This window comes from Cavia porcellus, unplaced genomic scaffold (assembly GCF_034190915.1).
Source record: "Cavia porcellus strain 051 isolate PalLab524CR breed Dunkin Hartley unplaced genomic scaffold, mCavPor4.1 scaffold_23, whole genome shotgun sequence".
Lineage (NCBI taxonomy): Eukaryota > Metazoa > Chordata > Mammalia > Rodentia > Caviidae > Cavia > Cavia porcellus.
In genome coordinates this window covers 21,713,013-21,740,508 of record NW_026947506.1, presented here as the reverse complement: position 1 = coordinate 21,740,508, position 27,496 = coordinate 21,713,013, and the positions used below count along the sequence as shown (strand labels likewise).

The window sequence follows — 27,496 nt, the reverse complement described above, 5'->3', positions numbered from 1 at the left end:
AGGGACGAGAAAAAGGAAAAAACAAAGCTTTAGTAAATACAGCAGAGAAGACACATTGAAGGAAAGGGAAGGGAAAGGGGAAAAGATAACGGTGCTGGGACACATTTCCTACGATGGATGTTACGTCTTTCTAAAATGTGCCAGTAAAAAATGCAAAAAGAAAAAACTAAAAAAATCCAGGCTCAGCTTGTCTGTCCTAAGAGGAACAGACGCTGAGGAAATGATTCCCCAATACTGTACACGGCCAAGTCAGTTGGAAAGCACAAACATGAGGACCATTAGCTTTTCCCCACATTTGTTTCAGACACCTGTGCACGCAGCTTTCCAAATGTTTGGGATAAAAGCAATTATTTTGTAAATCTTTAGTAGGGCAGACGGTGACTGAAACAGAAGAATAAAGCAAACAAAATATCCCAGTGTGACTGAGAATTCCCACAGGCGACTTCACAGGGATTCAGGGAAGCCAGGCCAACCCAAAGGGCTGGGGTCAGCGAACTGCAAAGCCCCCGTGGTGCCAGTGCCCCTTGGTGGTGTATTCCAAGCCTCTGCCCTTGTTCAAACCTTTTTCACTTTACTGCGTTTTGCTGAGACAAGAGTTTCGTTGAATTGCTCAGGCTGGCCTCCAACTTTCTACCCTCCTGCCTCAGCCTTCAAAGTACCTGGGATTACAGGGGTGCACCGTGGCACCAGGCTGCATTTTGAAAGCCGGGCGGGGTGGGGGCTCAGAAGAAAAAGAACAAGCAGAAGTCATTGTATTACTAAGATTGGTTTATTTTGCTTCTGTATAAAGAGCACGGCTAAATAGATATAAACCTTATTGTGTTTCCTTCTGGTTGAATTAGAACCGCAGTAGCCTTTGGGGTGGCTGCGTGGCGGTGGCCGCAGCCGGAGGCCTTTGTTCACGTCCCCTGCTCGCCAGGCGTGAACACGGGGATCCGCTGTCCGTCCCCAAGCTCTAGCACCACTTCCTGAAGCGTCCACCTGAGAAAAGGCCTGCATGGAGTCTCCCCATCCACGACACTCGGCGCAAGGCAGGTCCAAGGGGAAAACATTAAAAAGCAGTAGGCAGGGCACTGCTTCAAGCTGATTTTAATTGTCACCTGGCCCAGTGCTGTGACAAGAGTGCCCGCCTGTTAATCAGGGCTGCCCTGGCCATGCCTGGCCGAAGTGCGAAGGGCAGCTTAGTTCCCGTTTCCTGGCTCCCAGGGACTTCAGCTCCTGGCCTGGTGCCCTGCAGCTCCCCACCAATCCTGGGCTCAGGGTCAGGGAGCCCCCGGGAGCTGGGAGAAGCCAGGGGAGGAGCTGCTGCTTTTGTCCTCGGGAATTCCAGCACATCCCTGCTAAATGGCAAACACTCCAGAGAGGCTTCCCATCCTGGGCTTGCAGGGGGGGTAGTGAGTGGCTGTAGCTATTGGCAACCAGACAAGAAAAGCCAATTAAGGGGGTGGAGGGCTTCTGCAGAGAATGCCCTGAATAACTGGAAACACACTCAATGCCTTTATTCATCTGTCTGGAGGGCGGCAGCAGAGGGAGAAGCCGGAACAGCATCCAGTCATCAGAACAGCATCCAGTCATGGAGACCTGGACCACTATAACTGTCAAGTGTCTCAGATTCCGCAGGATGAGGACAGCACAGTTCACGAGATTGTGCCGGATAAATCGTCTGCACTGAGCTAAAAGCTGAGCCCTGGCCAGCTGCCCAGCCACACAGACCTCTGCTTCAGGCTTTAGAGCTGATTCCTCTTATGACTGCGGTCACTTAATGACAGGTCCAAATGGGAACCAGCACTGTTTCCGTTGGACACACACATCCCCGGACCCCATCCCTCCCCTGTACCTCTTAAAGGGGGCGCTCCTGGTTGACCGAGTGAGGAGATGGCCCTTTGCCTTGGGCCCAGAGATGGGAATCTTCAGCTGTGGGGGTAAACAGACACAAGGGAGCGATGTCACCAGATACACTGTTGTCTCAAAAGATGTCAAAATGTGTTTTCTGGAGCCAAACCCACGACATCCAGGGATGAGCCAGGGTCTGGAAACTCCACCGAGTGTCCACACAGCCTTCTCAGGATCCTGGCGTGGTCAGCGGCTGTCTTTCCTCCTGATGAGGAGGCCTTGCAGCACGGGGCCGCCCTGGGAAAGATGCCGTGCACAGCAGGTAGGTGTCAGGCATCACACCGCCTCCCACTAAGGTCTAGATCCAGTGACACTGCTGGCAAAACACTGGGCAAAGGGCAGGCAGGGTGAACTGGGTGGGACAGAGGACCTGCAGGGGGCCTGGGTGGGTGGGACAGGCTGCGCCACTGGCACCTGTTAGAACTCACTGAGCAGGACGCGTGGCTGTGTGCCCTTCACAGAGCATTATTTTACCTCAAAAAACGTATTAACCTCTGGTTCATGACATACATGTATATGTGCAGAGAGGTGCAGGCATGTTGGAAGGTTAGTTTGTGATACATTTAGAGATTCATAAACACAGACACAGCCAGGTGAGGAGGCAGGGTGCTGTATGCAGGTCACAGTATAATGGTCTTTTCTGTTTGCAGTTTTCCATAATACAACGGAAAAGAACAAAGACCCAAAGTGCACTGTGAAAAGGGGTGTGGTCGTCTAGTGCTGTAAACCCAGCACTCTGAGAGCCTGAGGCAGGAGGCTGCAAGTTCAAATCCAACCTGGGTAAATTAGAAACTCAGTGAGACACTGTCTCAAAAATTTTTTTTAACAAAATGTTTTTTAAAGGACTGCAGATGTAGTTCAATCACTAGTTCTTTTGTGGTTGCTGTTTGTTTTTTGAGACAAGGTCTCACTGTGTGGCCCAGACTGGCCTGGCACGCGCAGTGATTCACCTGCCTCAGCTTCCCAAGTGCTGGGATCGCAGGGATTCACTACTATACCCAGCACTGGTGCCATTAGAAAAGCAACAAACAAAACAGGTGGATAACTGCTGCCAGCAAACTGGGACATATTTTGTTCTGGACCATAAGGAATAGGCTTTAAGGAAAAAGACAAAACAAAAACTGTGAGACCTCCATGTCCACGGGGTCTATATGTATGAACTCAACTAGCAAAGGATCAAAAATATTTTTAAAAATTGGCCTGTACACAGCTTCTTTTTCCTGTCATTTGCCCTATACAACACCAAGTGACAGTCACCAACGGGCATTTATGCCAGTGTCAGGCATCTGACCTCAGATGATTGGAGACTTTCAGGACGGGCATTTGGATGTCATTCGGATGTCTCACTGCAGGTGGCTTGGAGCACTGGAAGTACACGCATGACTGTCCCTTCTGGCAGCTTTTTGTTAAATTTATTTTTAAAAAGACCAATAAAAGGATGAGATCCATTCATAGGCCACCGGATGGGGCAGTCCAGTGTTCAAGCTGGCCAGAACATGTTAAAGTCAGTGGAAAGGTGCGCATGGGTTACTGTATATGCAAACACAACCAAGCCTTGAGCAAAAACAAGCTTGTGAAGGTGCCCTTATGAATGGACTTAATTTTGGAGGTTTGGAGGAGGAGTGATACTGGAGACGGAAACTGGGGCCTTTATTTTCCTTGATTTTTTCTTTTTTTGTTTTTTTGAGACAAGGTCTTGGTATGTATTCCATGCTGCCCTTTAACTCCTCCAGTATGCAGCCTAGGATGACCCCAAACTGCAGACAGCCCTCCTGTCCTCGCCTTCTGAGTGCTGGATTATACACATGAGCCACCATGCCAGGCTTTTTACAGGAGGAGGAGGGGTAGGAGGAAGGGAAGGGGAAAGAGAGGGAGAGTGGGGGAGGGGAAGAAGGGAGTCAGTGGGGAGGGCAGTTGTGGGGGGGGGGAGGGAGGAAGGAGGGAAGTCAATCAGAACATCTCTCTCTTGTCCTCAGAGCGCTTCCCAGGCTCACGCCCCCACAGAGCAAGGTCCAGCCTTGGGCTCTGCCAGCCTGGTCCTGCCTGGCCCACTGCTCCCCTGCAGGACCTCCAGGTGGGGACCATCCGCTCTGTAGCAGGTATGAGGTCTCACTGCTCAGGTGAGGCCACGGCTCGCCACAGCCTTGCTGGCCCCTGCCCTGGAGTGGAAGTTTGTCTCCTCAGCTCCCTCACTGTCCCCAGGCCTCCCATATCTGCACATCCCACGCATCGGGAGCTGCCTAAGCAATCAAATGAGTTTGATGAAACCAAACTATGCAAACGGACGAGACTCAGCAGAATGGGCTGGCTTCATGAAAGCCACATACACAAGCAAGCTTTGAAGGGCAAGGTAAAGGCCGGCTGTGTCTGCATGGGCACTGACTGGACAGACAGCCTTCATTCAGAGCTGCACGGTGGCCCATGCATTCCCCTGGTCATTCCCCAGCTTCAGTCCAATGGGACGGTGACACCACTGTGTTCCCTACCACATCCCTTCCCCACAAGGAAGAGAAAATCCGTGAAATGAGCCCCGGAGAACACGCACAGTTTTCTGCCTACTCAAACCCATCTTGAAAGGTGCTACACCGACAAGGAAGAGCACGTACCCGGGCGTCAGTGATGTCCACAAAGTGGTCCCTGCTGAGCATCGGCAGGTGGTGTACACGGAGGGGCGAGCCCAGCGCCTCCAGCGCCTCGGGGTGGCCATGCAGCTGCTCCAGCGCCATCTGGTAGTACTCGGTCCTGCTCAAGCCTTCTGAGAGGACACACGGGTTAGCACCGCTCCTTTACTGAACAGTGAGAGATACAACAGGAGCACCGGAAGACACAGCCATGGGAGTGGGAGAAGAGGAATCGGGGCTGCGGGGTCACGCTGGCGCCTGCCCTGCTGGCCGTTCTGACCTTTCTAAGCCCAGCTGCTTCATTGCCTGTCTCACTGTCTCCCTTCCCTTCTAGTAGGGGGTCTGGCCAGCTCTTCTTCAAGGCTCCTGCCATCTCTGAAGTCCTGTGTGTGAGTCTGTGACCAGCTCAGAGTCACAGCTGGCCCAAGTCCAGGGGGAGGGGCGGATCTGGGACAGCCAGCTCTAAACACAGCTGCTTCCACTCTGATGAGGAACAAAATAAGCCTGGTGAGGTGCCCGACACTGGTAATCCAAGCACTCTGGAGGCTGAGGCAGGAGAATCAGAAATTCCAACCCAGCCCGGGCAATTTACTAGTTAGAAAGACCCTGTCTCACAACAAGAGGCTGAGCGTGGTGGTGCACATCTGTGATCCCAGCACTTGGCAGACAGGCAGGAGGATCAGCCAACCTGGGTTTAGTGAGCTCATGGCAGCCAACTTCACAGTGACACCTTATGTCAAGAAAAGGAAAACAAAAGGGCTGGAGATGTCATTCAGTTCCGGGGCCTGGAGTTCAGTTCCCCTTATCAGGGGGTAAAGATGAGGCTCAAGCTATGGTACACCACAGCATCACCCACAGCAAAGCCCTCAGACCAACAAAGGCTGTGAAGGGCTCATTTGTGCTTGGGCAGAACTGCGCGGGTTCCCTGGAGTCCTTCTTAACCCGAAGGCCACCGGAGTCAGGTGAAAGCACCTCCCTGAGGGTTTCAGGCATGACAGCGGCTCCAGGGAGAGGACAAGGGCAGGTTTCCCCAGGAAGGACTGCTTTGGAGGAAGGAGAAAGGTATAAAGACTAGGGTAGCAGGAGACAAGGAAACCATGATCTTTAAATTACACTTGAAAGGAAACGGCTGCTTCAGGACACAATCAAGTTGCTCACGGCTTCAAAGTACTTTCACCCCGTTCTGCTTTTTCCCTTCTACACTACTGACTCTTAAATTCCCAGGAGTCTTAAAAAAATACTGACTAGTCTGTAAATTGGGTGGTACTTTTCTTTGAATAGTAAGGATTCCGATTCCCAATCTCCCTGGCTTCCACCCTCAAGGAAGCAGCATTGCTGATACACAGCTCTAACCTTCAAACACAGGCAGACACGGTGCATTCTAGCTGAACCTGTTAGGGGGAACTTGACCCACCAGGACATCCAAAGACAAATCAACAGACCAGAATGCACCTCAGTCCTGGGACCCATGCTCCTTTCTTTGACTGACTTGTTTGTTTGTTGAGACAGGTCTCAGTGTAGCTCAGGACTGAACTCACTATGTATCTGGAGCTAGCCATGAAAGCAGCATTGCTGATACACAGCTCTAACCTTCAAACACAGGCAAACACGGTGCATTCTAGCTGAACCTGCTAAGGGGAACCTGACCCACCAGAACATCTGTCTGTGTCTGTATGTCTGTGTGTATCCATGTGGCTGCAGGGGCAGGGGACGCTCCCCTGACTCCATTCATTGAATTTGGCAACAGGAAAGTGCTCCCCACTGCAGGGATGAGGTCAGCCTGGACAGGAGCTGCAGGTGTGACTACACCTGAGCTGGGATGAATCGGGAGGGCAGAGGCTGGCTCCAGAGAGCTGAGCTTTACTGCGTGATTTCCACGACAAGCCACTGATTGTTACTCCTCAATATGTCAACAGCTTTTGAGGAGTGATTAAAATATCCAGTGAATGTTTAAAGTTTTAAGATCCATTATAGTAAAAGACGCATTGCCATGAACCCCTGGAAATCCTCCCCCTCACTGCGAGCGCACTTAAGCCACCATTTCTGCCACCTTCCTTCCGAAGCTGCTCCAGGGGTCCTTCTGTGACAGGGTCTTCAGTCGCGTTATCGCCCCTGCCTTGATGTTCTGAATCACTTCCAACATTCCCTTTATGGTTATTGTGACTCTGGGACTTTGGTGAAGAGGAGGGGGGCACACAGTGCCAGATGCAGTGACTAAGGGGGAGGCAGACACGCCATCACGTGTCACAAGCCTGCCTCTCCATTGGGAGGCACTGGGCAGTGGCACTCCTCACAGTTTTCATCATGCCCAGTAAAGACACCAGCAAAAGAAGATGTCCAGCAGGCTGCCTGCAGCCCAGAACTTGGGAGACTGAGCAGGGGCACCGCTGAGAGCTCAAGGCCACCTGGGCTACACGTGAGACCCTGTCTCAAAAACCAAAACCAAAAAAAAATGGCAAGATGCACAAGTGTGTCAGAAGCAAGGGGGAGGATTCTGAGAGGGACTAATGGTGATGTGCCTTTTACTGTAATAATTTTTAAATTTAAATACCCTACATTCTGATACCATGTATGTGTGCGATTCAATTAATTCTCTCAGTAATGTTTCACACTGATATTAGCTCTTGTCACACAAGGAAGGTAAGTAAGGCCTAGAAAGGAGGACGGGGCTCCCTGCGAGGCAACACCCTGAGACAAGAGTTAGATCTGGGGCTCAAGCAGGGTAGGCGGCTGCAAGAGCCTGGATCTCACCACCAGCAGGGCTGCTGTGGCCGCCACCCTGCAAAGGGGAAGTGGCTGTTAGGCCAGAAGGCTGAGTGCAACCCGAAAGGGCACTGTCCCTGTGCTGTCCTCCCTTCACGGGGCTGAGCTGTGCTGCCCTCTGACTCAGCGCTGGGCACACTCATTTCATAGTCCACACTGGGATGCATGGGGGGCACACAGTGCCGCCTGCTAGTAACTGGAGGGAAGGATAATGCTGCTGCCCCAGGGCGAGCAGCCGAGCTGCGTGGAACAAAGGAGCCTCAAAAAACAGTGTAGAAAAAAGCTAAGGCTGCTTTGTCACTAGTGGCATTGAAATAACCTTCAGTGTCCTAGCTGCTGGTGCCCTGCCTTGGTAGATTCAAATTTGGGTGCAGCGTGGCTAGCAGCCATGTTTGCGTGGATTTTGCTTTTATTTTGTGCTCTTGTCAGAGTCCATTGCTCAAGGCTTAGTGGAATCCTCTTCCACTAAGGCCACAGTGGAGAATGGCAGGGCAAGCAGACTAATGACACCTGAGAAAGGGCCACTGTTTTCCCCATTTGTGACCATCTGGTACTCTCCACTTCCTTCTCTTTGTAAAATCTTGGATTCCCCACTCCCACCCTCTGGGGGACTGAACCAGGAGCCCTCACAGTGAACTAAATTCCCAGTCCTTCTTACTTTTTATTTTGAGGCAGGGTGTGCCCCTGGCTGGGCTCAAACTTGCAATTCTCCTGCCTCAGCCTCAGAGTGCTCAGATTACAGGCCTGAGGGCTAGAATCACAGAAATCTTGACAGAAACCCTGTGTGTGCAGGCCTAAAACCCAATCTTGCTTTGCAAGGCGTCTTATGCAAATGAGCCCTGGTCCTTGAATTGTACTCGTGGCTCTCGGAGAAACTGTGATTATAGGCTAAGGAGGAAACTTCCAGCAATGGAATGGCAGGCTGGCTTCTAAGATTGTCCTCTCCTCCTTTGTCTGATGTGCTGAAAGCATCTCAAGTATTTCCTCTGCTAGAGCCCGGGAGCTGGAAGAAGGCCTCCGGCAGCTGGGGGACACTTACTCTGTATGAGGTAATACACCAGGGGCCCGGTTCCTGCACACAGCACACTGGTGTAAAGAAGCACTCTTCTTGAAGGATCTTGCATGCTGCTTCTGGGAGATTTAAAAACAAAAGATACAGATTTATTACTGAGAGATTCAGTTTTGGGCCAAGGGCCTTTGCTTGGATCAGGTTGCGCAGGGAAAGCAGAGCTGAGGAGATGACCAGCGAGGCGGCAGAGACCGCCCTCCCTCGCCTGCTTCCTTCCCCAGTGCCATGGCGAATTCTGCAACCAAAGCAGTGCCCTCCAGCAGGTGCCCTTCCGAGGGTGGCTTGTGTCCAGGACCAGGCCGCAGGGGCCCTGCCAGCCCACTGGCCAAGCACAGAGGGAACATTCAGCCCACCGTCTTGACAGACAGAATGTGGCCTGTGTGCCAGACCCGGCACGGCCAGGAAGCATAGCCACTTTGTCTCTGGCCTGCTGGTAAACAGGAAGCCTAGTCTTCTGGGGCAAGAGCCTGTCTTGGAAGTCTGCAATGGGCTGGGGCTGTCACTGGCTTCTTTCTTCCATATTTTATAAAAAGGCCCCTCCCCCTGGGCAAGGAAACCTTCCTTGTAACTTTCAGGCTGAGCGAACAGATGGAGTGGTGCCAGCAAACCCCTCCGCCCTGGCCATGACCCACTTCCCGAAGGCCAGGTGGGGCCGGCACGGCAGATTCTCTTCCCACAGCCCTTTCACCCTGCTCATCCCATCTTGGGACTCTGCAGGGCTGGAAGGGGCATGGCCAGAAAACAGAGATAGACCATGGCAACAGTGGCACAAGACAGGTGGAAGCCACAATTCAAACCCCACAAAACCAGACAGGTCACATTAATGAGAGCAGCTACTGCGATGCAGTGTGGCCCACACAGGCAGGCCAAGGGGCCGTCGCCAGCCAACTGGGATGACAGTGGCCACTTCTGGAGAGGTACAGGAATCAGATCTTTTAGGTGAAACTGCCTGAAGTCTAAATGTTACAACCGCCAGTGGCACGACCATCAAAGACCTAACAAAACACAGTTGTGGGTGGAATCCTTTCCCTCAGAGCACCCTTACCCTAGGTGAGACCTAGGCAAATGACTGTCTGTCTCTGCGTGACATTGCTCCAAAAATAAGTGAGGTTTTGGCTGGAGGTGGGCACTGCAGCTTTAGAGAAAGGAGAAGGCCCCACAAAGACGCGTGTCCACCTTTTAAGACTGAACCTTAGAACTGATAAGGCTTTAAAAGACAAAGCCATGGAGGTGCCCTCCACAGTTAGAGGCCCTGCGCACAGAGCGGGGCCTGGCATGAGTTCCTTCTTGGTCGGGTCCACCAGGCAGGGGGAGCACAGCCTCAGTACGGCTCAATGCAGAGCACCGAGCACAGTGATGGGCACTTGCGCCCCCCTCCTGCAACCAGGAAGGTGGGTGAGCCCAGGGAAGTCCCGCTGGACCAAGTTCCTTGTAGTTAAGTACATTCATGGAGGGGCGACCCTTGACCAGTTCTGTACAGAAATATTAATTAAACAAGTTGCAGGGCATCTTTGTAATAGATACTTCTACACTGTCTTGTTCAGCTATTGAAAGGCTATGGAAACTAGGGAGCCTGGGCAGGCACTGCTGCTTAGCCCGAGGGGAATATGCTAGACTGTCACAGCAGTGCGGTCTGGGAAAGGCCAGTAGTCCTCAGAAAGAAACGTCAGAGCATCTCCCAAAGAATGCGTGAGTCAGATGGCTTCATCTGAAGGGAGCTCAGCAGGCGGGGCGGGGCGGCCGGGGTGAGGTAGCAGAGCCTCCCATAGTAGCTGCTATGGCTTCTAAAGCCAGCTTAGACGGCAGAAAAAAGGGCATCGGAAACAAGGCAGAAAAATCCACCCGTACCCCCTGTGCAGGTCTGGCTGCAGCAAATGCTAAGGAGCAGCAGACACCCACAGTGCCCACAGTGTCTGACAACTGCAGGCTCCAGTGGGGAGCTGGGTAGCAGAGCACCCCATTACCTTGCCACTTTGTAGCAGAACTGTCCTGAACATCCTCTAAGGACAGTTGTCCTGCAATCAGAAAAGATTTTACATTAAAACTATCGCTTTAAACCAGGCATGCTGGCACACATGGAGAGTGCTGGCACTTGGGAAGCTGAGACAGGAGCATCACTGCAAGTTCGAGGCAGTGACTTCAGTGCCAGCCTGAGCAAGACCTTGTCTCAACAACACCTCCCTCCAACACAGTAAAACAGTGGTTTTAAACACAGCTCTCTTGGGTTCTAGAGAGGTTTATTACTAGTCCAAGCCGTAGAACCTGAAAAAGAAGTTACATTTAAACTCTTAAGACAAACTTCGTTAAGGGCCCTGGTTTTCCCCTTTCTCTCCTGCCAAACTAAGAAGAAGAAACAAGGCCTGCTGGTTTCCTGTTTGTGTAGTATGCACCTCTGAGCGTCGCCAAGGGCGGTGGAGGGGCAGCAGGCGGCAGGTGCTGTGACCGCAGCAGCGGATGGGGTGGGCGTCAGCTGCGGCCACAGATGAGAGCCAGCTTCTCAGGGCTGGGGTGTAGCTCAGAGGGGTGGGGTACGCCTAGCAGTTGTGAGGCGCTGTGTTCTATGTCCAGCAACACACACACACGCACACGCACACGCACACACACTCGCAACCAAAAAACCAGCTTTTCAGGTTTATGAAGAAACAATGGCGCAGCGCAGCGAAACTACTGGTGGACGTGAATAATACCAGTAGTTTGAGCGCACACTTCCGCCTTTCACTGTTGCGTGCCTGGTGCTGTTCTCAGCACTTTACATAAAATAATTCATCTGCACAACCCCATGAAGTATGAACCATCATCACTCCATTTTTACACGAGTAAACTGAGGCACAGAGAAGCTGTTACAAGCTCAAACTCACACGAATCTGTATAAATGGCAGAACTGGGATTCAGACTCACTCTGGCTCCAAGGTCTGTTTCAACCACCAAGGTGCATTAAAATTTAAGAAGTCTGCTATAGAATAATGTAGAGAGGGGTAGTATCGCAACTCAAAATAATATGCTGTTTTTCACTAATTTTCGGGTAGTGCTAGAGCCAACCAGGGCCGCATGCGCGCAAGGCAAGCGCTCAGCCACTGCGTGCCCCGCGACCCCTCACAGTACCTTCCTCGTGCTCAGGGAGGAAGCCCGACAGCCAGCCTGCTGTCCCTCCCCACGGCTGTGCGTGCGTGGCACTTGTCGCTTTGTTCCCTCTGGTTTATGAAATGGTCACGAGGGCCCCGTCTGGTCAGAGGTGAGAATATGAAAATATCAAGAGACAACCACCCCTCGCTCCCGAGTGTAACACAGGCAATTAAATAGCTGCCACAGCGTCAGGGCCATCAACAACAGCCCTCGTGCTGCAGACCCTGGCGGGGTGCTGGACCAGGGCAGATGTTGTCATGACGCTGCCGCCAGAGCAGCGCGGGCAGCCGGAGCTCTGTGCGCTACCTGGAAGGTGTGAGCTGCCTTTAGTTCACACTGAGATGCCGGGGGCCACAGCACCGGGTTCCCGGGAACATATGGGAGCACCAAGAGAGGAAGTGCAACCCGGAAGTAGCCCGCAGAGGGTGCACAAACAGCAGAACACAGAGGCAGAGCAGGAGAGTGAGGGGCAGGAAGGGAGACAGGAAATGGGCCCGGAAGTGGTGGGGGCGGGGTGTTACTGCTGAGAAACAGCCTGTCCCCAGAGCTGCTGCACTGACTCACGGGACAGGGAGGGCCACAGACAACTAGGGAAGAGGCAGGACCAACCTGTTGCAGGACCAATGCAGAGGCCTCCATGACACAAAGCAAGGCAATGGCTAACTCTAGGGTGGCAACACCTAGGATGGAAACGATGGTTCTTAGAACAATTAGCACAGGTCTCATTTACAAATTTGTACAGTAGTTCATTCCCAAAACGACTATGGGGCTGACAAAGATACATCCTTCAGAAAAGAAGAAAACAGCCAGGTGTGGGGGTACATGCCTATAATCCCTACACTGAGAGGCTGAGGCAGGAGGGTTCCAAGTCTGAACCAGCCTAGGCAATTTAATAAGACCCTAGTGCAAAATTAAGAAAGCAAAAGGGCTGGGGAAGACTGTGGGTTTAATCTCCAGTATAGGAAGGAAGATGAGAAAGGGAAGGAGGAAGCAAAGGAGGGAGGGAGACAGGGAGAAAAAGAGAAGGGAGGAAGGGAGGAAGGAAATTCATGAGGGGATAAAGAGAAATGGAACATAACTTAAGAAAAGCTAGTCAGTTAAGGTTAGTGCACAAAGGTCCGTACTGTCATTCACAGGCATTTCCTGAAGGCACACCTGACACCAAGCACTCACAGCAGCAAGGGGGACCTGAGCAGCCCCTGCTGGGGGCCAGGTAGTGCCAGGGGCCATCGCTGTTTGGGGTAAACCCTGAGGCCTCTGAAAGACCTCTTCCTCAGATGCTCAGATGCTCAGAGGGGATTCTCTGCAGTGGCTGGTATTGCAAACAGCATCCTGAGAACTAAAAGCAAAATACAAAAAGGACTTTCAAAGGACTATGTTTTAGAACAGTCAGTAAGGAAGGCCATGGTAATAGCGCCAGCAGGAAAGAAAACCAAAAAATTCCCCTAAGTTTTACAAATGACTAAAAGGGTGAGGACTTGGTCTGAGGGCCCCAGTATGAACTTTTAGTGCAGAGCCAGCAATGCTGACCGCCTGGTGTACAAGAGTCCAAGTATCCCAGCTCAGATGGGCGACCAGGCAGGGAGGTCCAGCCCTTGCTCGGGTGGTGGGCTTGGCTTGGCTTGGCTTTGTTTTGTTTTGTTTTGTTTTGTTTTGTTTTGTTTTGTTTTGTTTGAGACGGGTTCTTCCTCTGTATGTAGAGCAGACTGACCCTGCATTTACTGTTTAGCGTAGGCTGGCCTTACTATGTAGCTAAGGAACTTGCAGCTGTCCTCCTGCCTCAGCCTCCCAAACACTAGGATTACAGGCATGTGCCACCTGGCCTGGCCTGGCTCCATTTGAACCAGCTTCAGAGTACCCGCCCCATTTGCTGTCTGTCAGAAAGGACCCTCCTACTCACATGCATAAAAATTAATGCACTGTAGAAACAGATTTTTAAGTTATCTCCAGTAATTAAATTTCTGCTAACAATTGAAAATTTAATAATCTGATGTTATATTTTCTTTAATAAACTCAGTTCATTTAGTCTACTGGGCTGCAAAGTGAGGGCAGATTTTGATTTATGATTAACCAAGAAGAGAGGCTTTAGTTTTGTTTTGTTTGCAGTACTAGGATTGAACCCCAGCTGTTAAGCTGAGGTACATCCCCCAGACCTTTGGTTTTTTATTTTGAGACAGAGCCTAAGTCATAATTGCCCAGGCAAGGCTCAAACTTGTCTCAACCTCCAGACGGCTGGAATAATAGGCCTCGGCCATGTGCCTGGCTGGTTACGTCCCCCTGCAAAATCCAAGGAACTTGCTAATCACCGGAGGGTGAAACAAAGTACAGGCCAAGGTCTCCCCAAAAAAGCAGTCCCAGCTGCGCTCTGATATGCAAAAGGGTTGCCTCAGCCTCCAGAGATAGTGGTTAGAAGCCACTTTCAAGACACCGAAGGCCTTTCTGAAGCTAGAGGACAGGATGTGAAACAGATGCCAGCTCAAGTGGGCACAGGCCGGGAGGCTCTCCAGCTGGCCTCCCTTGAGCCTGGAGGATGGAGGAAGCCCACAGGAAGCAGTGGGAGGGAAGAGGAGAAGGTGCAGCTTCAACCCGGATGTGCACTGAATAGCTGGAGGGATAAGAGACAGACAGACAGACAGACAGAGACAGAGAGAATGAATAGACGTCCAGGGTATATCCACACTAACAGAGTCTGTATGGGTGAAGCTCAAGCACTGATATTTTATGAATGTCCTTCAAGGTTCCTGACCTGCAGCTAAGCCTGGGACCAGGGTATCGGGAACAAGGTAAGTAAAGGGACACGGGGCCTGGGATCCTCTGACTAGAGAACAGAGCCTCGGCCTCCACCCTTGCTACACAAACTACCTGAGTCCATCACAGCTGGGCCATTTAGGGCTTGTGAGCAGACCCCACTTCTCTGGGGTGCTAGCACTGGATGAGAGGCCAGAGAAGCCAGCCACTCTCGGGGACGACATCTGCCATGGAAGCATCAAGGGAAGATCTGCCAACCTCCCAGGTGAAACCCTTGCGGAAGAGCAGGAGATCCTCCCGAGACGGCAGCCATCAGCCTTCCCAAGCCCATCTGAGAAGGAAGACGGGCCGCGCCACGGCTGAGAACCCCTGAGTCCCCTGAACTGGGATGCAGTCAGCGGTAGAGCGCTTCCCCAGCATGCACAGGACCTGGGTTCGCACACAAAAATGTAAAAGCCTTGATTTAAAGGAAGACGTTAACTGATAAAAACTAAGTATATTTATGAGGGACAATGTAATGTTTTAATATATGTAGGCATTGAGGAATGAATAGCTCAAGCTGACTGACATATCCATTGCTTCATGTACTTATTTTTTTGTGGTAGAAACACTTGAAATTCATTCATCAATTTTGAAGTAGACATTATTACTAACTACAATCAACACATTGAGCCATAGATCTCATTCTTCCTGTGTAATGAAACTGAAACTTTGTAAACTATAACAGACATCTCCTCATCCTCCCTTCCCCAACAATACTTAATTTTTAAGAGGCAATTTTCACTGGGTGGTACCCAGCTATATGTCCCAGTACTCAGGAGGCTGAGGCAGGAGTATCACTCCAAATTTAAGGCCAGTCTGGGCTACGTAGTGAGACCCGTCTCAAAAGAACAAAAAAAAAGAGGTCTATTTCTTACGCTGTACTATTTCTGAAAGTACACTCTGTCTTACAAGCTGAGCCTGTTTCCTAAGGTGACTCTTTCTCTAGCCCATCAGCCCCAGGTTGTTAAAACCAAGGTTTGTCTTATCAGTGCACTAGAAGCTGTATTCTCAGAAGGTGCCGCAGAAGCCGGGCCTGAAGCCAGCCAGGACATGGGCCGGTGACCTCCCTCAACAGGCCCACACACACATACACAGGGTTGGGCTTTCCCAGAGCTGGGCTCCCTCAGAGCAGACCTCCCCACAAACAGCCTTCGCATTGAACTCTCTTCCTCAGGACAGCAAGGAACAGGCCTGGCTCAGCCCACAGCCAGTGACTGCTGAGGGCAGGTCCCACGCGGGATGCTTCACATGCACGTTTCTCATGATACCCAAGACAGCGTCATATCACTGTCACCTTTTTCAAGCTACAGCTCCAGTGGTACCTCTGTCCTCGTCGTTAATTGGCCAGGAGCACAGTAAGCACCAAATGGTTGTTCTGGCTGCAAAAAGTAGCGAGCAGGAGGGAGGCAATGGACAGTGACAAGTGCTAGCTTGCGGGCAGAGCACCCAACAAATGACAAGAACCAGGACAAAAATGCTCATGTCGGGATGGGCTGAGCACCCATTCCATGCATTTCAAAGCAGTCGGCTACCAATGTCTGACTGAACATGGCTCGAGAAGCACCCCCAGGACAGAGCTGCGACAGGCACTGGTCTGACTCCAGAGGCCACACTCTTCCTGCTGAACCAGGAAACCCAGGTTACAGGGCGGGGAACTCTTGGACAATAACCGTCTCGTACAGCAGCCTGAGCGTCCAGAACCACTGCCACCTGTGGGAGGAAAAGCACTGCTACTCTGGGAAGCTGTCTGTTGTGCTGTTTTGTTTTGTACTGAGAACCGAACGTAGGCTCGTGCCAGGTAAGGGACCCACCACTGACCCACACTCTCAGCACTTTTTATTTCTTATTCTGAGACAAGGCCTTGCTACACTGCCAGGTTGGCGGCCTTCAATTTGTGATCATCCTGTCTCAAGTCTTCTGAGTAGCTGGGATCACAGGCCCCACCCACCATGGTTTTTGTTGTTGTTTTGATATAGGGTCTCACTACGCAGTTCAGGCTAGAGTTAAACCCACTATGTAGCCGAGGCTGGCCTCAAACTCTCAGCTTTCTTCCTGCCTCAGCCTTCTGAGTGCTGGGATTACACACATGGGCCACCACACCTGGCAGGAAACAGTTTTAATTAGGAAGTTATAATTTTGGAAGTTATAATATTTGGAAGTTATAATTTTGGAGAAAGAGTTAAAATCAATTTAGAAACCACTGGGAAGAAAAGGAGATGGTCCTTCCCCATGAGTTGCACGAACGCTGCCTGCTGGTACCTTAGGAGTCTGTATCCTCCTGGCCTTTAAATTCAAACCATGGGGGTATGGAGGTTATGCTTAAGAAAATAGGGCTGAAGACATTTATAGCAGCTGAAACTAACATGAAAATGGGTGAGTAACAAGGAACAAATAAAACCTTAATAGTGATTTAAAACCTGGCATGTAAGAGGGAAAAAGGTATGAATGGCAAAAATAAATAAAACATGAGTAAATCTTTTAAAGGGATGTGATGCCTCAAATTTAAGGAGCACAAAAGACTAAACCTGCCAAGTGTGATGTAATCCCAGCACTCCAGAGGAGGCTATAATCTCAGCACTCCAGAGGCTGAGGCAGGAGGATCTTTGTGAGGTGTGGCCGGCCGTGGCTACAGAGTGAGGTCAAGACCAGCCTGCACTACAAAGCAAGAACCTATCTCACATAAATAAATAAAAGCATGCAAGTAAACATTGAAGGAAATAAGGAAAAGAAAAAGAAAAATGATGACTAAGATCTGGCTGTTAAATGGGCCAGATATGATGGGACAAGCCTATAATCCCAGCACTCAGGAGGCTGAGGCAGCAGGATCACTATGAGTTAGAGACCAGCCCGGGCTACAAAGTGAGCTCAAGGCCAGCCTGAACTACATAGCCAACCTGCTCTCAAAAAGAAAACTTATAAGAAATTAAACATTTTAAAAATTAAGCATAAAAATGTTCATGTAGGGCACGGAACTGACACACACCTGTAATCCCAGGTCTTTGGGAGGCTGAAGTAGGAGGATCTGAAATTTCAAGAGGAGGCTGCAATGTGTCTCAAAATTTTCAAAAGGGATTGGTAGCGATGCATGGTGGCACACTTCTGCAGTCCCAGCTGTCTGACAGTCTGAGGCAGAAAGATGTAAGTTCAAACCCAGCCTGGCAATTTAGTGATTTAGCAAGGTCTTGTCCAAAATAAAAAACAAAAAGGGGTGGGTGTGTGGCTGAGTAAAGGGCCTGGGTTCAATCTCCAGTTTCATGAAAGGAAGAAAGAACAAAAGAACGAATGAAAGGAAGAAAAAGAAAGGGAGACGGAAGTAGGGGCCTGCGTATATAGCTCAGTGCTAAAGTGCTTGTCTAGCATGGCCCTAGGTTCAATCTCCTGCACACCTCTCCTCCACCCAAAAAAAAAAAGAAGAAAGAAAAGAGAGAAAAAAAAAAGGTGCAGGCATGGCTCTCCTAAAAATTCCAAAGGAAAATCTTCAGTCAGCCCTCGCCTTTCATTCCCAGCTCAGGTTAATCATGAGGCAAGCTCTCTGCAGCCAGAGCACCAAGGTCACTGAAAGCTGATCGGCACCCTGGGTGCTTGACAGTGAACCCACAGAGAGGTAACACCTTGAGAGAGGTTCTCTGTGCCAACAGGGAGGCAGTTTAAAAGTTAAAAAAATATAAGACAAGGAAAAATTGCCATCTACTTTAAGAGGGCACCAGGCTACTACTAAGTGATATGCTTTCATGAATTCAATTTAACACAGGATCAAGACAACAAGGGAAGGGAATAAAAGGATCTCCATGGAGCACATGCACCAGTTCCTCACAGTGAGAAGTCTAAACGCAACTCACAGTGTCAGTGAAGCACAGAAGCCGGCCTCGGACAGGAGACGGCACAGGTGCCAGGAAGCTGTGTGGGCAGAAAGCCCGGCTTGGCCTCCCCGCCCTCTGCTGCTGGGAGTCACGGGTTGGCAGCAGCAGCGGGAGCAGAGAGGAAAGCCTGGCAGGGGCGCAATGCTGACTCACTCCGAGGAACACGGAGAGGATCAGACGGTGGCCACGGAACAGGCCGGAGAAGGTGGCCACGGAACAGCCAGGTGCAGGGGGAATAAGGAAGGGTGCACCGAGCAGGAGAGACCTCAGGGAGACTAACGCAGAGAGAGCTAGCTCGGGGCAAGAGCCCACTGCAGCGAGGAAGTGGCACGGAGAAGTTTCCCACGGTGCAGAATTAACAAAACCACAAGTGCAGTGTGAGAAAATGGCAAACACAGATCCGGACCGCGGGTCTAACCAAGACCCTTGGGACTGCTGTTAAAGAAGCTAGAGCAAATGGAACAAGAGATGAAACTGGACAGTTACAAAACGACAAAAGTCATTTCTTCACAACAGTGATAATGATATTCGCTGACACTCCCTGGTAAAAATTTTACAGCATCAGTTCTTCAAAAGGCAGAGACTCAGCAAAGAATTGTACATTAGAGGAGACTTGGATTTTGCTGCAACAACAAATTCCTGCCCTCGTGGAATAATAACTACACCAGGAATTGAATTCGGGACCTTGTGCTTGCCAGGCAGGTGCCATGCCACTGAGCCCCTTTAAATATTCTAAGAAACAAAGAAAAGTCTATACCCAGCTGTGAAGACAAGAGGAAGATATAAATTTGAACAAATAGTGTAGATATTACATAATCTACACTACTGTCTTCAAAATACTAGTTGCAGGTATACTGCATATTATCAAAAAATAAACCCAAATTTCTTGAAAAAATGGTATATTAAGACTACAGCATGCATTAAGGTCAAACTGCCAGGTGTGATTGTGCATGCCTGTAATTCCAGCACTAAGGAGGTTGAGGCAGGAGGATTGCTAAGAGTTCCAGTCAGGAGTGGGGCACACAGTGAGTTCAAAGCCAGCCTGAACTATGTAATGAAACCTTGTCTCAAAATACCCCAAAATTAAAAATAAATAAATAAGTAAAAGGCCAACCTAATTTAATTAGAACTAAATAATTACAGCTTACAAAATGACTGAAAATATCTAGTTCTTTAAAAAAGTGATACACCATTTTTAAATTTATAATATTAATAATATATTTAAATATAAAATGTAAAAGAGGAAATAAAATCATGCCAAAGGCATCTTTTATGATGATTAAGATAAAGGTACTTCTGGTCTTCATGCTGACAGAGAAAGTGATCAAATCAAAAACTTGACGCAAACTCTTTAAATGAAATACAAGCAAATCAACCTAAGCCAAAAGAACAATTTCCCCTCAGCCAGAAACAATAACCGTACAGGCTTTACACTCCCTGCGATGGTAAGCAAGAGCCGCATTTCCTGACCCTGCACACTCATCGTGAATGTGGGCTGGCCTGGTGACTCACTTCCACCCCAGGAGCACGAGACAGGGTAACACTGTGACCATGTCACACCTCAGCCTTAGGGAGGCCTGGAGTTTCTGCAGAACCCTAAGCTGCCACATGAGAAGTATGGTTACCCTGCTGAAGGGACCCCTTTTGTTCTTTTCTGTTTTTGTGGTCCTGGGAATTGAATCTTAAACTAGAGCCATACCACCATGACCTTATATCCCGTCCTTTTTTTCATTCTTTGGTGTGAGTGGCCAGGCTGGTCTTGGATTTGTGCTCCTCCTGACTCAGTCTCTTGAGTACCTGAGACTGTAAGCATGCACCACTGAATGAGGCTGGAGAGACACTTTTAAGAGGCTGTGTAAGAGCGTGAGGCAACTCCACAGAGACCCCAGTGTTCTAACAGTCCTCCTGGGTCCAGGGAGCCCTACCATGCACTGGTCATGTGAGTGAGGCACCAGAGGACTGCAGGACACAGAATATCCACAGGGAAAAAGGACCATCCACCTGCACCAGGTAACCTACAGAACCATGGGACAGCAAGATGAATCCAGCTTTGTATGCAGCAACAGAAAGAGAGAGACAGTCTTTCAAGAGTATTGCTGAAATGATTAAAAGACCTCTCAAATACTTGCTATTTAATAAATCAATTAAGATGCAAAGACTAAGAAACAGAAGTCATAGTCAATACAAAGCAAGGTGGAAATATTTCAAGTGGAGACTTCAGGGCAAAAGCACTGAATTGGGACAAAGGTAGAAAAATATGATAGTTAGGAGTATTAATAACAGCATTATCTCAAAATATATACACAAAGCCAACAATACTAGAGATGTAAGAAAAACAGGCCTGGAGTACAGTGTGCTGGCAGAATACATGCTTAGGATGCATAATGGCCTGGGTTCAGCTCCCAGCACTCAGAGAATAGCAGGAAAAGGAAGGAAGGAAGGACAGCAGTGAGGAGGGACCACAAGGGGATAAAAGGGAGACCAGCTGGGCACGGCATGGCCCTGAACACCTGTAGTCCCAGCACTCCAGAGGCTGAAGGAGGAGGATCGCTGCAAGTTCAAGGCCGGCCTGGGCTGCGTAGTGAGCTCAAGGGCAGTTTAAATAGCAAGACCCTGTCTGAAAAAAAAAAGAATATCAACAAGTCACCGCCTATCTTTTTTTTCTCCTGAGGTGATGCTGGCCTTGAACTCATGATCCTCCTGCATCAGCTTCCCGAGCAGCTGGGTTACAAGGGACTGGCTCATTTTGTATCGTTAACAAATCCCATCAACAAAACAATGAGAACAGAGCCTCTCTGGTCATATCCGTCCCAAAAGCTGTGTGAGACCGACATACAGTTTCTCCTTTCCCATGGCCCAGTCCTGTGAATACTTTCCATAAGATAACTCTGGGTCATTCCTTAAGAGGGCAGATCAAGTGTAAAGTACACAGCAACTTGTGGAAATTCTTCTCATATTATTCCAAGTAGCCTTCTATTTGCCTTAATTTTGATAATATGGTAAAAAATAAAAATAAAAACCACCTGAAACTGCAGCCAGGCATGGTGGCACACACCTGTAATCCCAGCACTCAGGAGGCCGAGGCAAGTGTTGCTTCAAGTCCAGGGTTCAGAATGAGTTCAAGGCCAACTGAACTGCATTGCAAAACTGTCTCACAAAGATGAAAGAAAGAAAAGAAAAGAAGAGAAATTAAGCTTTTGAATTAGAATTTGGAAGCAGATGTGGGACTGCATGCCTGTAATCTCAGCACTCAGGAGGCTGAGGCAGGAGGATTGTTGTGGGTTTAAGGATAGCCTGGACTACACAGTGAGTTTAAAACTAGCCTTAATTATACAGCAAGACTCCGTCTCAAATAAAAGCAGAAAATTAGAAATTTTAAATTAGAAGTTGTAAGAAATCCTATCAATTTAATACCATATTCAATAATAGTACAGCAAAATACAAATCTTAGCAGTTGTAACCCACCAACACAAATTTGTCCAATGCATCCAAAATGCCAGCTGCCACGTTAGGCCCTGGAAATACAGTGGAGAATGAAAGACACAGGTCCTTTTCAGGTTTGCACTATAGTGCAAGATAAATATTAAAATCATTTTAGTTAGTGATAGACACTTTTCAAGGTCAGCCTCAACCAGAGAGAGAGACTCTGTCTCAAAAACTGAAAAAACAGTGTCCCAACATGGTGGTGAGGGTTGTTGGCAGCTCAAGCTTCTCCAGGGCAAAGTGCCTAGGAAGAGGCACTGAAGGGAGTGGAGGCTACCCAGGAACCATGGGGAACTGGCCGAGGAGAAGAAAACAGGGTTAAGAGATACAGAAGAAACAGATCGCACAGGAGAGACCATGCAGTGCCACTGAGGGCTGCGAGGGAAAGTGAAGCTCACAATTCCTGCGATGGAGAACCAGAGAACTGCAAGGAAAACGCGGGACACTGCTTCCAGAGCAGCCCTCCAGCCCACAGCCACAGTCAAGAGCAAGAGTCCGCGTGTCGCCATGCAAAAGTGCTGAGTGTTGGAACCGCCTCGGCAGCCCAGTGATTGCTTCATACTGTGCAGGGTCCCAGAAAGGATGCGTGCAGGGCAGACCTGGGAGGCTGGCGGCTGCAGGAGAGCAGCCTGGGGAGGGTCCAGCAGAGAGGCAAGGCCCCTGCTCTCAGAGACCAGGTTCCCCCTGAGGCTCCTGTTCCCGGAGGAAGCAGATCTCCCAGCGGCATCCTGGGGGCAGCCTGTCACCTTAGCCAGTGTGAACAACAAAGACACAACCTGGCCTCAGCCCTGCTCCTTAACTCTAGGCCGAGGAAAGGAGCCACACGCCCAAAGCAACAGAAAACTTTCTTTTATTAGTCTTTATTTGACGATTATTTCTTCGTTTTTATTTTACCTTTAATTGTGATAAAAATGTAATTTGAGTATGTCAAATCTCAAAGTTAATATGTAAAATAAAATTAAACATCTGTAAAAGTGTGTTAGTATCCATAGTAAATTATTAAATCCACATACTAAATGAAATTTGATTTTTTTTTTGTGATGGGGATCAAACTCATGACCTCACATTTGCTAAGCAGACACTTAAGCCACAGAGCTAAACCCCCATGAAATTTGATTTTTTTCTAAACTACCTTTTCTTAGGATCAAATAACATGCAAATTTTAATTCCTTTAAGGTCTAATTCTACACTTACTTCTCACCAATACTATAAAACACATTGACATAGTTAAGTAATAAATGTGAATACTCTCCAGAAACTAAAGAAATTCTGTGACATCACATGCTAAAATATAGAAATAGAGAAGTGATTTTAGTTTAGGTGATATGGAGAAAGCCTCTCTGCTAAAATGAAATCTGAGCTGAGACTAAAAGAATCATGGGGAACCTGGGCAAGAACACGGGCTCCACACTTCAGGGAGCAGGAAGCGGGCTCATGAGGAAGGGGGGAAATGCCAGCAGGCAAGGGGCGGGTCCCCATGGTGCAGGTCTCTGTAGGGTGCAGTGGGCAGCCTGGATTTTATTCCAAGTGTCATGAGAAGATACTAAACACAGGTTCACTCAGGGAATGACATAGCCTACCATTTTCTAAAAAGATTTCTCTAGAAAAGAAAAGAAGAAAGGCAGCACATTCAGCTAACTGTTCTCACAGTGCCCTGAGGCAGAACTCAGTGGTGGCTTGGACTTGCTGGTAGCCATGGAGACACAAAGAAGTAAACAGACTCGAGATGGGAAGCAGAACTACCAAGACTTGTTGATGACTTAGAGTGAAGGAAGGGTAAGGACAAAGCACGAGGCAGAGTAATTTCACAGAGTTCATAAATGTCCTTAAAGCTCCTTAAAAACTTTTGAGGCCTCAGGCTGGGGTGAAGTGCAGTGGAAGAGTTCTTGCCTACCACAGCAAGGCCCTGGGTTTGATCTCTAGAACTGCAAAATGGCAACAGCGAAACAGCACTCAAAATTATCACTATGCAGTTGGATTTGCTTTGTTACTGATTTTGTTGTTTGGCTTTGGGGTTTATTTTGCTTTGCTTTGCTTTATTGGTACAGGGGAGTGAACCCCTTCTCTCTACCGCTGAGCTATATTCCCAGCCCTTTTAATTATTTTGAGATGGGGTGTTGCTAACTTGCCAAGGCTGGCCTCCAACTTGCAATTTTCCTGCCTCGGCCTCCGGAGTAGCTGGGAGGATAGGCTTCCTTCCTCCACCTGCACCCCTCCAGGCCAGCTGTAATTTAGTGATCAAGGGTCTTGGTGGAAACTACAGTTTCTAAATCTGATCGGTCATGACTTCTAGTAGTTTGAAAATGTGCATGTCAAGGCCATTATTTTGTTGCTTTCAAGACACAGCAGTAGGCTATTCAGTGCTTCTGGACATCAAAAAGCTCATATAATAGACTCCGATCCATAACCATTTAGAATATGAGACCCCACTAAACATTAACTTCAGTCTATTAAAAGCTTCTGTTTTAGAAAAATTAAGTACTGTCTTTAGGAAAATAAACAAATTGGTATCAGTGATTAGGAATGGAATCTGGAAGGTACAAACTACTTAGGCTGACTGCCTCTCCAAACCTGCCACCCTCCGTTTGCCTCTTGACACCTGGCAAAACTGTGGCTTGCTTGGGCCAGTGAAGAGGACTTGTCATGGGCCACATATAAAATCTATAATATAGGTAATGTAAGTAACAAAATTTCCTTTATTTTTAATGTTTTTACATTTTTAAAAAGAAGCCCACGTAAACACAAAGCTAGCAGAATATCTGACCTTATTTTGTGAAACTAACACATCAATGTGAAGTTCTATTGTCGTCTACACAGTCTACGCAATCAAGTTAAAAATCATATCACAAGGGCCAGGGATTCAGCTCAGTGGCATAAGTACTGCCTGGCAAGTGTGAGGTCATACTGTTAAAGTTTACGATCCACAGTCTTCATTGTCCCGTGGGCCTGTGGATTAGATACACCTGCTTTAGGAAATTACTACTCAACTGGGCTTTAATGTGGTATCAAAGAAGAAAACCCAGAATTATCTGAAAAGGGTTATTACACTCCTCCCTTTTTTATCCTTATGTCTATTTGAGGAAAGACTTTTCTTCATATAAATCACCCAAAAGAATATACAGCAACAGACTGAATGCAGAAATAGGTATGAGTATCTTATTGTCTTCTTTGAAGCCAGATGTTAAAGAATTTTGCAATAAAGTAATGCTACTCAGTCTTAAAATTTCTCATAAAAATACTTGTGTCAATATTACATGAATTAATTTTAACAAATTATTTTTTTAAATTCTAATATAGTAATATCAAGAAACATAGCCACTGTAAAGGCAATAAAATGGGACCCACCCTGAGAACAGAAAGTCTGAGAACTGCTCATTTTCCAAATATTCACCACAATGCATACACGTGCTGGACACAGTACAGCCTGTAATTCCCCTACTCAAGAAGCCAAGGCAAGAAGATCACAAGTTCAGGGCAACACAGGCAATTTTGTGAGACTATCTCAAGTAAAAAGGGCTGGGGTTGTGGCACAGTCGTAGAGCTCACAAATGAATGCTAACAGCATGTTATTTAAAATAGTTCCCAAATCAAAATGTCCAGCAACAATGGAATAGAAAACAACAACAGAAAACAACTTTTGTACATTTATACAATAAAACACAGCAATGAAAACAAACCAGGAGGATAAAACTTAAAAACACAGTAATGGGCCAGTGAAGACTGGATGCCAGATACTGCATGGACACTGGACAGTCCTCTGCACATCAGTGTTCTTTCTTCTCTGTAGTTCTTTTTTTATTGTGGCAAAAACATGCTAACATGACATTTGTCATCTTAACTATTCTAAGTGTTCTAACTACTCTGTTAGTAATGTATTCATGTACAGATTTGCAACAGACCTCCAGAACCTTTACAGAATTAAAGCTCTGTACCATTAAGCAACTCGCCACTTCCCCTTTCCTCTAACTCACAATGCTTTCTGTTCCTATGAATCTGACTTCTTTAAAAGCTACTTCAAGAAAGCGGAATTATTCAGCATTTGTCATTTTGATGACTTACTTCACTTCACATAGTATACTCAAGGTTCATTCACACTGTAGCATGTGAAAAGATCTCCTTCCTTTTTAAGGCCCAATAATCTGTTAAAAATAATAATAATAAAGCCAGGTACAGTGGTACCCGCCTGTCATCCCAGCCCTCTGAGAAGGGAAGACAGGAAGCTTGCAAATTGGAGCCCAGCCTGGGTGACTTAGCAAAAGACCATCTCAGAATGAAAGAAGTGGAGGTATAGCCCAGCGGGAAGCCCCGAGAGTCCAATCCCCAACACCACTGCCACCGAAAATCAAAACAAAATTTAAACAAATAAGATTATGGCGTTGTAAATCAGAATGATAGTAACCTTTGCAGAGTAACTACTGAAAAGATAGTGCCTGGACACAAAGAAAAAGGGCTTCTGGATTGTTCATGTGTCATTTGCTCTGTGTGGTGATCACAGAAGCATGTCACTTTGTGGTAACTCACCAAACAGTAAAATTATTGTTTTTTGTATTTTTTACTATAGTTCAGTTTTAAAAATCGTAGACTAGGGATATATTTTAGCAGTACAGTGCCTTCCCAGCAAGTACGAAGTCATGAGTTTGATTCCTGGTACTAAAATAAAATAACATAAAAATAAAATGGTAAGACAGGTCATATATTTGCAATGTGTGCAGTCACAATGAACCCCGACTGTCTTACTTCTGGTTTTAAGTGGTTGCTCCATGCACGCACCCTCTAGAATACCTTTGCATCTTGAACCTGAGTAAAGCAGCATTATACTTGGTGTTGCATCCAAAATCTATCAAAAGAGCATGAAGTTCAGATGAAACTATTGCCATTAACTTTTTTAAAGATTAAATTAGTCTTTTTGGTGGGGAGGAAGTTTGGTGGGAACTGAACTCAGGCATTTGCTCTTAACACTGAGCTATATCTCCAACCCCAATTTGGTTTTAAATCTAAATTCAAAATTTTTCTTTAAGCTAGGTGTGGTGGCACAGGCCTATAAACCCAGTACTCAGGAGGCTGAGGCAGGAGAATTCCTGTGTGTTCCAGGCCAGCCTGGGCTACATAGTGAGTTCAAGGCCAGCCTGAATTATATGATGTGAGACCCCATCTGGGGGGGAAAAAAAGACTTCTATTTAGTATTCTAGCAAAAAAGGGTGTTGGCTAGATGAAAATAATGCTACTGCTAAAGAATTCAATTCATGGGAGTTATCAAGTCTACAAGGAAAGTCTGCTAATTCAAAGAGGGAAGAAATTCAGTCAATGAAAGGAAGGTGTGAAGGGAAAGCAGAGGAGTCTGCAGGAGGAAAGTCCTCCCGAGTCTCCTGTACGCACAGGTACTGTGAGTGTCTTCAAGGGGAGGGCCTGGGAACTGGTAATACCAGCTACCCACTATTTAAATCCAGGGAGTCTAGATTTAGAAGACAAAGCTGCATGCTCGGGAATGTGAATGTTTAGCAAATGCTCCAGGACACATCTGTATTTCTGGCCAGCTCTTAACCACCATATGGAGGTCCATCTGGGTGAGGCAGTTTATTCAAGAATTAGATGAGACAAGCTCGCAGTGAGGGTAAGACGTTACAAGAGCCAGAGGAGAGGAAAAGTGATAAGATGAAGCAGGCCTTTGGTGGCACCTGTATTCCTGCCTCTGCATCTGTGTCACGGATACGTCCAAGAGCCAGTGTTCAGGGCTGGGGATGCAGCTTAGAGGCCCAATGTGGGAGGCACTGATTTCAACCTCCGGTACAGGAGAGTGGGAAACAGTGTTCTAAAGGTAAAGAGAGCACGTCTTTCATCCACAAACTCACTGCGTTCTGAGCCACAGTTTTATGTCTAACAAGGGTGTATTTCTA

At 48.0% G+C, this 27,496-nt stretch overlaps 1 protein-coding gene and 1 long non-coding RNA gene across 16 annotated transcripts in view; one reads left to right on the top strand and one right to left on the bottom strand.

Moving 5' to 3' along the window:
• Positions 1–27,496, bottom strand: part of LOC101788571 (cytochrome c oxidase assembly factor 1 homolog) — an 89,443-nt gene that overhangs the window by 8,973 nt on the left and 52,974 nt on the right. For 4 of the 14 annotated variants that reach the window (XM_063233907.1, XM_063233910.1, XM_005003746.4 and 1 more), the window contains 4 exons: positions 8,317–8,408; positions 4,500–4,648; positions 1,838–1,914; positions 751–981 (listed from right to left, as the gene is read on the bottom strand). In XM_063233907.1, the coding sequence (XP_063089977.1) occupies positions 900–981; positions 1,838–1,914; positions 4,500–4,648; positions 8,317–8,401 (393 nt within the window). In that variant the 5' untranslated portion in view covers positions 8,402–8,408 and the 3' untranslated portion in view covers positions 751–899. Of the gene's footprint in view, positions 1–750; positions 982–1,837; positions 1,915–4,499; positions 4,649–8,316; positions 8,409–10,310; positions 10,362–27,496 lie in introns of those variants that run through there. The other 10 variants (XM_063233911.1, XM_063233914.1, XM_063233913.1 and 7 more) reach the window with 5 other exon arrangements.
• On the top strand, positions 13,724–22,576 carry LOC134472459 (uncharacterized). Of its 2 annotated transcripts, none has more exons than XR_010042275.1 (2): positions 13,724–14,252; positions 18,011–22,576. It is a non-coding gene; the product is annotated as an uncharacterized LOC134472459 (long non-coding RNA). The 2 variants fall into 2 exon arrangements; XR_010042276.1 differs by having other exon boundaries at positions 13,724–16,057.